Source organism: Rhipicephalus microplus, chromosome 5, assembly GCF_043290135.1.
Source record: "Rhipicephalus microplus isolate Deutch F79 chromosome 5, USDA_Rmic, whole genome shotgun sequence".
NCBI lineage: Eukaryota > Metazoa > Arthropoda > Arachnida > Ixodida > Ixodidae > Rhipicephalus > Rhipicephalus microplus.
Window position 1 is genome coordinate 19,849,219 of NC_134704.1, and position 11,090 is coordinate 19,860,308.

Sequence of the window (11,090 nt, forward strand, 5' to 3'; positions counted from 1 at the left end):
AAGGGTACCCCCAATTTTTACTTGCGATATTTGTGCAGATCCAACAAAAGCAAAGCTTCCATGTTTGTGCCGCAAGCCTCAAACCGGGCATCGATACGTCGGGCTACTTGTGACACCCCTGTCAGGTGTGGCCTGGCAACTTAGCCCCGCGTGCCTATATTGGCACACTTCACTATGTCTTGGCACTGCCCCTCCTCCCACTGTAACCTCAGGCAATGGCAGATAAACCACAAGGAAAGTGTAACCAGAAACTTGGTTCAAAACCAGTGCGACTCTGCAAGGAAGCACTTCAATCTGAAGTATATATAGACATTTGTACGACATATCTTGTGGCCATTGATAAGAAAAAACTTTTATGCTGTAGGCATATGGTTGCTATTCTGAAAGCAAGGGTTCAACATTAGCAGCAAACATAGTTCCATGACATTGCATTCAACTAAATTGACATGCCAGTAATCTGGCATTGTCCTTGGCCATAACTCAAAGCCTATGCAGAAGCCATGATCATCAACAGAGGCACTAGTTTAAAAAAATGACTAGACACAGTCCACCTCTTGATTTCATTACCTCTTGATTTCATTAAGCTGCACATAAACAGGTTGTCAAAACAAATAATGAGCTTTTAATTGTATAAATAGATCACTCAAGTAATATTTTTGGCTTTAGGATGTGTAAAATACTGGTCCATGCGAGTATAAATGGCTCGCACACAATAAAACAGTTTTTTACACTACTTTGACTAGATCTGTCCAGCTATCCCAGGATCGTCACAGTCATGAAGATAGCTTTTCCTGGTGAACAAGGGGGAGACGCCGCAGCTTGGCAAGCCTTTTGCTGTAGGCATGGAGATACACGCCCAGAAGCACCAGTGCACCTGACCATACGTACCTGTTGCATAAAAAAAATGAATGCAGAACAACAATTTGGAAGTGTCTAGAGAACAAAACATAAAATGTGCCATGCAGTAACTAAGACAATATACTACTGGTGGGTTGCTGCGAATTTAGAGCCATGGCCGTGCACGCCAAACCTTACCACCTGCTTTAAAATCACCTTTTCAGTATATGCTGCCATAGCCTAGAAGGTATGGTGTTGTGCTGCTAAGCCCAAGGGTGTGAGTTTGATTCTAGACCACAGTGGCTGCCCTTTGACAGATGTGAAGCATAAGAACACTCATGTTTTTAAAACATGTCCTTAAATTATTTTGGAGCTCGTCACTACTTTATGCCTCAATCATATTGTGGTTACAGCACATAAAACCTAGAAATTAAATAGCTAAATAACCTCTTGAATGCGTTCAGATATATTTTCATAAGCACCTAACAAATGTTGCCCAAATATTGGCATGTAAAAAATACATGCTTGTAATAAAGGCATTTCTATAATGAATGTACCTCATTGTGGTGACGTTAACAAGTAAGAAATATATTGATAATGAGTGTTTAAAATTTTAACAAGATTATGACACTCTATAATCATAATTCTGAGTGCAACATCCTATTGGGGCAAAGCTGACTGTGTTTGAAGGTTTGGCTATCCGCAGCTGCAGCAATGTCACATTTGTTACATACTTCAGCAGGAGCTGGAAGCGTTCGAGCACACTGCACACCACTCAGTACATTGCAGGCATCGCGAGCCAAGCAAAATACCGACAACCCAGTTATAAACAAAGCCAGCCCCAGTGCATGTGCCAGCCCTGCATGCACACGATCTCTGACTGAGTGGCCAGGGTGCGTGACGGATAAAAAAAAAAGCGGGGGTTGAGAGGCCAAGGGATAGTGGTAATGACAGACCCTGCAATTGCTCTTTCATCTTCATTCGCTTTATTGGTTGCACCGACAACACTATTAAATGCAGGAATGGACGCCTATACTCGGCGACAACTTTTCTTGGCGTTGGAGCGAAGGCTACAGAGCCAAATCCCGGACATCCTACCGCCAGTTAATGTAGTTCCACAACAGCACCCGTATTTTCACCATGAAATATAGAAGTGCCCCTTTTATTTTTTACGTGGAGCTATTTGAGACAGGACGCAACTCCCCCCATTAGAATAGTCGTATTTACATTAATTTATTCATTGTGACTTCATGTTTTTGAACGCACGAGAAAGTCCCGCCCTTTTTTGTACACCTCAAATGCTAAGTGGCGTCTACGTCAGCATAAAATGCTGATGGTGTGCCCCTGTCACTTTCCATAGTGTGACGAGACGCGCGCCAGAACAAACTACTTCGCGTAGTGCTACATGCGCAGAAGCTCTGCCTCTATAGCTTTCCCTTCAGTGCCAAGAAAAGTTGTCGCCGAGTATATTAAAAGCTTTACTCTAAAATAAGGTGCTCGTGTGTCCAATACAACTTGTTATTGATTAAGAAGGTGTAACTGTACTTCCACACATAGATGAAAGCAGGAAGCAACATGCAGCAATGGCCTCCTGTTTTCATTTGTACAGTATTGACACTTATTAGACTATGCAACCCCACTTCTTCCCTTTCATAATCTACGCCTTTCAACATTTTCTGAAAAGAAAGCCTTTCTATAAAGCTGCATTAGGCTGCCGTTCGTTATTTAGCCCAAAGAGAGATGCCAAGTTGGTGCCAGTGTCATAATAAATACCCTCTAGCCTATTTATTAACTTCACCCAACAAGGTAAGATATCCCCTGAATTTTTACATCCTGCTTTAGTTACCGCTTTGAACAGTGCATCTATGTAGAATTGGTGAGGAGTCGTCGTGCATTTCAGTAGCTGTATATAGATGCATTATTGTGAACAAAGAAAATGAAGATTGCCCGGTACGAAGAGCAATAGCTTGCATTAACAATAATTTATGAAAAAGTGATGGAGAATTAAATAAATTATTAGCAAATATGGCTAATGAACAATAAGATATTTATAATATACTATACACAAGCAAAAAAAATTGTACGGTTTTTACGAACTCTACGCTAGCAAATAAGACACTCATGTAGTCATTTCTAAATGCCAGGCTATGTAACTATAGTACGGCCACTTTACAAATGCTGCATTCCTTTGCAATGTGTGGTATACTAGAGTAGCAATAAGAAACCAGTTTTGCAAGTGTTGGCAGCTGCGTCAACGCTTCTCACTGCGACTGAACGAGATCAATTACTCCCACTGCTTCGGCCGAAGAGGCCAAGCTAGTCAAGAGTCATCTCTGTGAATTTCTGATTGTGTGGGAGCAGTGCTTTCTTATTTTTTCAGATATGGGACAAAAATAAAACATTATAACTTACTGGAATGAGAACGGTTTGGCAAACAGCATGAAAGAAAGAATGATGGATATGGCCTTTCGGCAAGTCGTGACAATCACAGTGATGAAGGCATCAGAGATGTTGATGAGCGTGAGGACCAACTGGATGCCAAGGTAGCCCAGTATGGAAAAGATGGCGGCGTAGCCGTAAGTCTCTACTGGATTCTGTGGAATGGGGAAAACAGGAAAAGCATGCTATGAGTGAAAGATTAAAAAAAAACATGCACACACACAAGAAAAAAGAAAATAGGACCAAGCTTCGAGTACATGACATTAATTACCCTTATTTTTTAAAAGCAACATAACGACTTTTTTTTTCTCGGTTGTTGACAAGACTCGCGCATTTTCAGCGAGGAAGGAGGTATACGCCAGCAGCGGGTACCACACTTGACGGTTAGTACTTCCACTGCATTTTGATATACGAATGGTAGTGGCAGGGGCGTATCTTTCTTGAAGTCATGCTATGATCAGTGCCAGTAGGGCATTGATTAGCCTCACAAAGCATTTCTGTCAGAGCTGTGTGAATAGCAAAATTTTGGGTGCGAAGTGAATTTGTAGATTGAAGTACAAGTGTGAATCGAATCGAATATCTCTTGACTACTTTTCGAATACTTCGAAGTTAAATTGCAGGAAAACAAAAGCTGGCAAGGATACGCCAGCAGCGGGTACCACACTTGACGGTTAGTACTTCCACTGTATTTGAATATACGAATGGTAGTGGCAGGGGCGTATCTTTCTTGAAGTTATGCTATGATCAGTGCCAGTAGGGCATTGATTAGCCTCACAAAGCATTTCTGTCAGAGCTGTATAAATAGCAAAATTTTGGGTGCGAAGTGAATTTGTTTATTGAAGTACGAGTGTGAATCGAATCGAATATCTCTTGACTACTTTTCGAATACTTCGAAGTTAAATTGCAGAAAAACAAAAGCTGGCAAGGATTCTTAGGCATATCCTTATGATATCGACATGAAAGCGTTTCTTTTGGCTAGGTTAATGAAACACTGGCGGGCTTGTGTTTCATGGCTATCTCATCAAGAATGAGTAAATGCAGAGGCCAAACTGTATTTATGTACGTAATTTGATGCAACTAAAGTTTTGCAACACTTTCCACACGAATGGAAAACATACTGTATCACTCGGAAACCCGGGTCCAAAAACACAGCGCTGTTTATTAATGCATCTTCGCCATCGTTTCAACTACCTCTTCTTTCTCCTTGGCAGACTATCATATACCAGTTCGTGTCCCAAGTGTGTCATGCCAAAAGAAGAAAAGTGCGCCACAGATGCCATTTCCTCAGCCTCTCCTCCTCTTTCCACTTCTGAGGAAACCCAAATGATGTGCCGGACAAGGGTGCGATCCCTTCGTGTCCGGAGTCCCAAATCTGCTTTAAGGACATGAATATAAATAAAGACATCTAAAATTTTGGATGCTGAAAATCTTTAGATTCCCGGCCTTCCTGCCTAAATTTCAGGTCCGAAACAGAACCGAGTCCACACTTCTGCAACATCTGTCATTTCCATGTTGGAACTAGTGTTTCCATACTTGGCCACTGTAGCAGAGCCTGAGAGGCAGCTTTGCCGCAATACTAAAATGTAATGGGGTGAAGCATATTAAAACTCTGAAGGGGCCACTGTTAATCTCTTGTTACTGTATTTGTATTCGGGAAGTTCGAATAGTTTCGATTAGTAAATTTCCAGTGTAAATTGAATGGAATAGAAAACACTATCTGTAATATATTCGAAACTTCGGTTTGGTTATGGTGCCCGTGTAAGATAACACGTGATGTTATAATTTTCTGAGTGCTGTGCTTGCGGTGTGTTTCTGCTTTGCTGCCAGGGTGGCACGACCTAGTCAGGCTTTTACTTAGCCTTTAGTCGTGTCCCCCAAGGCAATCTTGTTCAACTTTGCCTTGAATAAAAGCAAACCAAACCAAACCAAACTTTGAATATTCAGACACTCCCTTTTCTAAACATCATTTTCAAGAATGTTGCCATCCTGGAAAATAATTTTTTTTTTTCAAAAAAAGTGAACTTCAGTTCATTAATTTAAAGATTCAGAGACATTCAGAATTGCGCTGCAGTAAAAATGATATCTCTGTGTGGTTTTGTTCAATCGTGTTGGTTTTTACAACTACTGGTACACCTCTCCGAAACCGAAACTGATATTTTGTGAAAACAAACCCTACATTTTCATCATTAAAACAAATATATGTTTGCAATTAGGTTCATGAGAGGCGTTGAGATAAGTTAGAAGGGAAGTATGTTAATCCTTAATAAGATTGAGCAATGGTAATAACGGGCATTTTTTTCTTAATTTCAAGTTACGCTAATCGCCGTGTGGGGGTGCACAAACTGACTACGTGTTTACACTGCACCGATGTTTCGTACGAAATTATTTCTTCATCACTGCAGTGTCCCATATTGTTGTCTTACAGAATACAAGATATGGCTAAGTTTAAACTGAAACAAAGGCCAAAACACAAAGCGGGGAAAGTTGGTGCGCCTGCAATTGAGTCAAAGCTGTGGGCACAAAGCAATACAAGCACAGGAGAGGATTTTACAAAGACACACTGAACAAAAAGAATGATGTGTACACAGAGCTGTGTTTAGACTATATATTTTGTGGGAATATGTCTGCCGGAAAACTCAAAACGCGAATGGATACTTTAATGGGATGCTTTGGCAGTGTGCGTCTAAAGATGTCCATGTAGGCCCGACAATTTTTTTTTGTTCGGCCAATAAGATTGCATATGTCGACTCAGCAATGGAAACACTAATGGTACGATACATATCTTGAGGCAGACCGGTGTTGTTCCTGGCAAAAGCAGCACAGTAGCTTGTCTAAGCAGCAACCAAATTCGCTTGAAGAATGTCATCCACCAGTCAACGATTGACAAAAAATAAGCTAAAAATAAAACTAGGAGCGAATAAACCACGTAACAGTCAACTCATGGCAGCTAAAAGAGGTCCCAGCTATGCGAATGGTGGTTTTTAGCAACCGACAACTTTCGAATGGTCTATATAAGACGTTTGGAAAACGTCTTTCTTGTTTTTCTCAAAACATGTTTAGTTGTTCTTTATTGTGCAAAAACTATTACTTCGAAAGGATCCAACATTTTTCAATGAAACTTCGCGTGCTCCTTTATGGAACATTACTTTGTACAATGAACTAGGATAACTGAAAACCACAAACAAGTTTTGATGTTATAAGGTTTCGTCTGTAATGCAACCATCTGAAACTGCGCAATTTTTGCTTTTCCGGCCATAGTACACTTAGTATTCATGACAGCACAAATATTCTGGCTGATTGGACAGCTTTATCGTACAGCTGCATTGCTACCAAGCGATTTTCGTTTTGTATCACACAATCCATAACTATCACTCTTTGTGTGGTGGACATATTATGGCCAACTTCCGTAATTCAATTATGATTAGTTGCACTTTTCTTACCTAACATACTTGAAGTGTGCCTTTTAACAGCCCTCTCTAAGACAAACACAAAACAATCTGTTCATAATCAAAATCTCGAAATATTTTTGAAAAGGCGGCAACATATCTTAAGCGACACTCACTGGGGCTGCGTTTTAAAGAGTAATGACAGGTATCGGCAAAGTCATAAATACTACATTACAGGTACCTTTAATGTAGAAGGATGGCATGAATGAAAGTTATTACAATTATCAGCAAAAATTTATACTGCAGCCTGATGCTAATGCTGGTCCCCAAACACAGACCCAGCTCCACAGTCACAAAAAAAAAGGAGAAAATTTGCTGGTGCTGAGCACAATTGGGGAGTGTTCTGAAATAGCTCAGAGAAGTATTTAAAAAAATCAAAGCATATCCACGGAGTGAATCATGATGAGTGGGGTGAAGCGTCCTTCCGTTCATCCATCTATGCACGTGTCCATGCATCCGATCGCGTTCGAGAATGCAGACGGCGCGCTGGGAACACCGACGAGACGTAAGCCAAGGAAGCCAAGCGCAAGCGCCTTCAACGCGCCCGTCGCTCTGCTTCGTCCATGCCCTAAGCAAGATCCGCCACGTATGGCGACTATCTAGGAGGCTGAGAGAGGCACTCCTTTTCCTTGTACCCAGGCACAGCCGCGCAGCAGCCGATCGCAGAGTAGTGGTACAGCGCCATCTATTATACTGTTTGGGAGATACTGCCTTCTTTTCTTTCTCGTCTCTTCTTCTCTTGGTTCCGCGTGACGCATGACAAAGTTAGACTAAGAGAAGCTTCACCTCTAAGAGAGTGCCAAATGCATTTCTTTTAGTTGAGGAGCTCACATGTAGCAGCAACAGAAACTGCAGGGATTGAGTGAGCAAATGTATTGTGCTGTTACGATTAACATGGTACTTCGTGGATACCGAAACTCAAACTTGTTTTCGTAAAACAAGTAATGTAATAAAGTTCTAGAACACCAAGACATTTACTGCCATTGCCAGTGAACTCTTTACACATTTATCTTAAGTCTACAGCTTGCGGGTGCACTGCTACCCACCTGCGCAAAGAAGATCACAGCTGGCGTAAGGTCCTGCATTGCCACCAGGAAGAAAAGCAGGATCACAGAACCAATGGAGTAGGAGAAAATCATCTGCCGCAACAAGATGACGGGTATTAAGCACAAGTTGCGAACAATCAACGACAAAACATTATCAAATCCAAGACCTGATCACTGCAGGTTCAGTGTTACAAAGCATTAAGTGCAAGGGCTTTAAAAAAATGTCATGGCTGCAGACTCCAGATTAGTTTTGGCTACCTGTAGTACCTTTCATGCATTTATATATTCATGCTTGAGTGGTTTGCAGGAGTGTGCACTGGCCTGATTGGCACAGGCGCATCCAATATGAGTTGCAACATCTTTTCCATGCTCAGAGTGGCACCAGCAATGTAAAGCAGCACATAACAGAGTCAAATTAACTAAATAAGCACTTTTTTTTCAATTACTCGAATTTTCTGAAGCAGTTTACCATTTGTAAATGTCACTGTCCAGGTCTGAGGCCACTTCAACCATGACCACCGTGTTGAAACTGTACATGATTAAGATGAGAACAAACAGCGCTGGACCACCGTGGTGGTCTAGTGGCTAAGGTACTCGGCTGCTGACCCGCAGGTCGCGGGTTCGAATCCCGGCTGCCGCGGCTGCATTTCCGATGGAGGCGGAAATGTTGTAGGCCCGTGTGCTCAGATTTGGGTGCACGTTAAAGAACCCCAGGTGGTCAAAATTTCTGGATCCCTCCACTACGGCGTCTCTCATAATCATATGGTGGTTTTGGGACGTTAAACCCCACATACCAACCAAACAGCGCTGGACTTGGGATGGTGAAGAAAACGTCAAACGGAGGTGCTGTCTTGCTTGCATTGCCTTTGTTGTTTCTTCTACCATCCCGTGTCAAGCGCTGTTTGCTCTCACCTTAAGTGGTTTGTTGAGAAATGAAGTTGAACAGGGAAACGAAAGCTGGAACTTTTTCACGGACTCACTATTTCGGAGTTTGGGGTGCCGTAAGCCGTCATTGCTTTCTCCTGCACGTTGCCAATGACAGCATCAAATAGCAGAGCCGTTGATATCATCACAACACCTGTAGCAGACACAAAAGTAAACGAATTAATTGTTTAACATCTTATGGTAGTTGATATGCCCGTGAAAATTAGGAAGTGTTCCTTGTGTGAAAGAGTGGATCGCACAAAATAAGTACATCAGTTACACAAAACAAGTACATAAGTAACACAAAAGTTATCAGGTTTGTGTACTATATAGTAGGAACATTGCAACGCACTTGTGTGCAGATGGTCACTGGGCAGGAAATGTCACTGGGGCCTACGTTTTGGCAAAAAAACATTGTCCTCATCAAGTCCTCTTGTTGGATCCAATATGAAGTTTGTTTGTCTAGTTGATGTAGTAAGAAAAGGGTACATTACAGAAAAAGCATAAAAGCATAGCATAACCTTCAACTTAGTGTAAGGTCCATTTTTATTGCTGTTATTACTATGTTTTCTTTTGCAATATTGTTGACGTGAGGCTCTTACACGAAGATGGAGAATTTCGATCCCACATATCTAGCCATGTATATTATCCATGATCTTTTTGTAGTAAAACAGTAAGATCTTCTTTCATTTGAGAGATCAGAATAAAATCAAGCAAAATAAACATACCTATAAGTGAAAATGTTGGTGACAATTTATTGTCAGTCAGGATAAAGGCAGCCAGTCCAATGCTCATAAGCACAGCAGCTAGCAGGTCGAGATAGTTGTACCTCTTCCCTAGAAAGAGAGAGTTTACACACTTTTAGCACGCTCGAAAGATTGAAATTTATGCAGTAGGATGGAAAACACATGACAGTAAATACCAAATGCGCTGAGACAACTTAAGTACATTGGGGGTTGATTAATAGATACATGTGGCATTGTACATCATAAGGAAAAAAATCAAGCAATCACAATGAACGCAAACACGATAGCAACAGAAGCACGTTGTTTGAAGGCATGCAAGTTATATGCATATGGTGGTCGACCAGGAAAAGCAAAGCTGCGCAGTTCGAGTGAGCAAACCACCGTAAGACATCTCGGTACTCGAATACTCGATTAAAGAGAGGGCATTCAGTTTCGGTTTCGTAAGCACGCGTCGCCATCAACCATGCGAAGCTTGCGAGGCAGTAGTATTTCGGATTACCTTGGATGAGTATGCCACCGAGAAGCACCGGGATTAGTTTGCAGCACTTAAACAGAACCTGGGTCGGGTAGTTTAGGTAACCCAGGGCAGCATTAGAGAGGCCGATGGTGCCCACGGACAGTACCGATAGTAATAGGTGGGTTCGCAGCGGTGCTCTGAAAACGGCGAAGGAAGGCAATCCCATGAATGGATTAACGCGGCGCCTTATCGTAGCCGATGTGGAAAAAAAAAAAAAGACTTACGTGCGGCCTTTCTCCATTCGCATGCTTCGCTCGACGAAAGCGAAGATGCTGTACAGCACGAACTGGACAAAGGTCAGGTAGAAGCCGTGCGGCTTGAACCCTTCGATGTGAAACATGAGCTCCTGAAAGATCGTGAAAGTGATCGGTCCCGGTAATTTACTGCGGGTGTCGCACGCGCACTTACGATCTGGATCGAATGTCTCTGTCGCGATTCACTAGCGCAAGTTGTGAAAGGGGGTGACGTCAAGAAAATCGCGACTGAGTACGGTGCGACAACTTACCTGCGTGTATCCGTAACCCAGGAACACGACCATGATGCCGGCCGCGCAAATGACAAACTGGGTACATTTGGAAAAGGGGTGCAAGCCTAGGCAGCACAGTATAACGTGCTTACGGGAAGTATTCCTGACGCAGGTATGCTCTGCTAGCGCCATTTTTTTCTCAGGATGCGTTCGTGGCGCACTCATCGTCGAACTGGCACCTACGGCGTAGAGTTGCTCGAGTTTCAGGCGCTACATCAAACTTGCGCTATGCATGTCATAATTTCTAGATCTACGCAGATGCGACCGAGATCTCTTCATAACAAACGCAGCTGCTTCGGCGGAAGCGACACAGGCGCCTGTATTCCACACGCGCGGCTTTGCGAAGGCTCAACCGCCTACGCTGGTCTACACATTCTTGCGCGCAGTCCGACGGATTGGTCCGAAAAATTAAATAATAAATAACATGATAAGAAATAAATGAAGAAAAAGCATGGGTCTTGCATGCATGTAAAAAGAAAAAAAAAAACGCGCACGCCACGAGCTCTATTTTGTACGCACATATCCATCCCTTTGCAGCACATATGTGCAGGACCACGGAACAGGAGCGTAGCGCCAGAATTTTTTTTAGGGGGGAAACACCTCCCTTAT

At 42.5% G+C, this 11,090-nt stretch overlaps 1 protein-coding gene across 2 annotated transcripts; it reads right to left on the bottom strand.

Annotated features, from left to right (window-relative positions):
- Positions 1-599: 599 nt before the first annotated feature.
- Papst2 (adenosine 3'-phospho 5'-phosphosulfate transporter 2) lies at positions 600-10,829 on the bottom strand. 2 transcript variants are annotated; one of them, XM_037426047.2, is made up of 8 exons: positions 10,461-10,829; positions 10,180-10,301; positions 9,938-10,092; positions 9,421-9,528; positions 8,749-8,846; positions 7,769-7,861; positions 3,250-3,431; positions 600-888 (listed from the first exon to the last, which is right to left on the bottom strand). In XM_037426047.2, exons 1-8 carry the CDS (start codon positions 10,644-10,646, stop codon positions 774-776), a joined length of 1,059 nt encoding a protein of 352 aa, XP_037281944.2. In that variant the 5' UTR covers positions 10,647-10,829; the 3' UTR covers positions 600-773. The 2 variants fall into 2 exon arrangements, with proteins under 2 accessions (XP_037281944.2, XP_075751056.1); XM_075894941.1 differs by having other exon boundaries at positions 10,364-10,468.
- Between the last annotated feature and the right edge of the window lie 261 nt (positions 10,830-11,090).

Coding starts and splice junctions, on each gene's coding strand:
- Papst2 (XM_037426047.2), bottom strand. CDS start 10,646: ATGAGTGCGCCACGAACGCATCCTGAGAAAAAAATGGCGCTAGCAGAG. Junction 10,302..10,460: donor TGGGTTACGGATACACGCAG/GTAAGTTGTCGC, acceptor ACGATCTTTCAG/GAGCTCATGTTTCACATCGA. Junction 8,847..9,420: donor ACCAACATTTTCACTTATAG/GTATGTTTATTT, acceptor TGTCTGCTACAG/GTGTTGTGATGATATCAACG.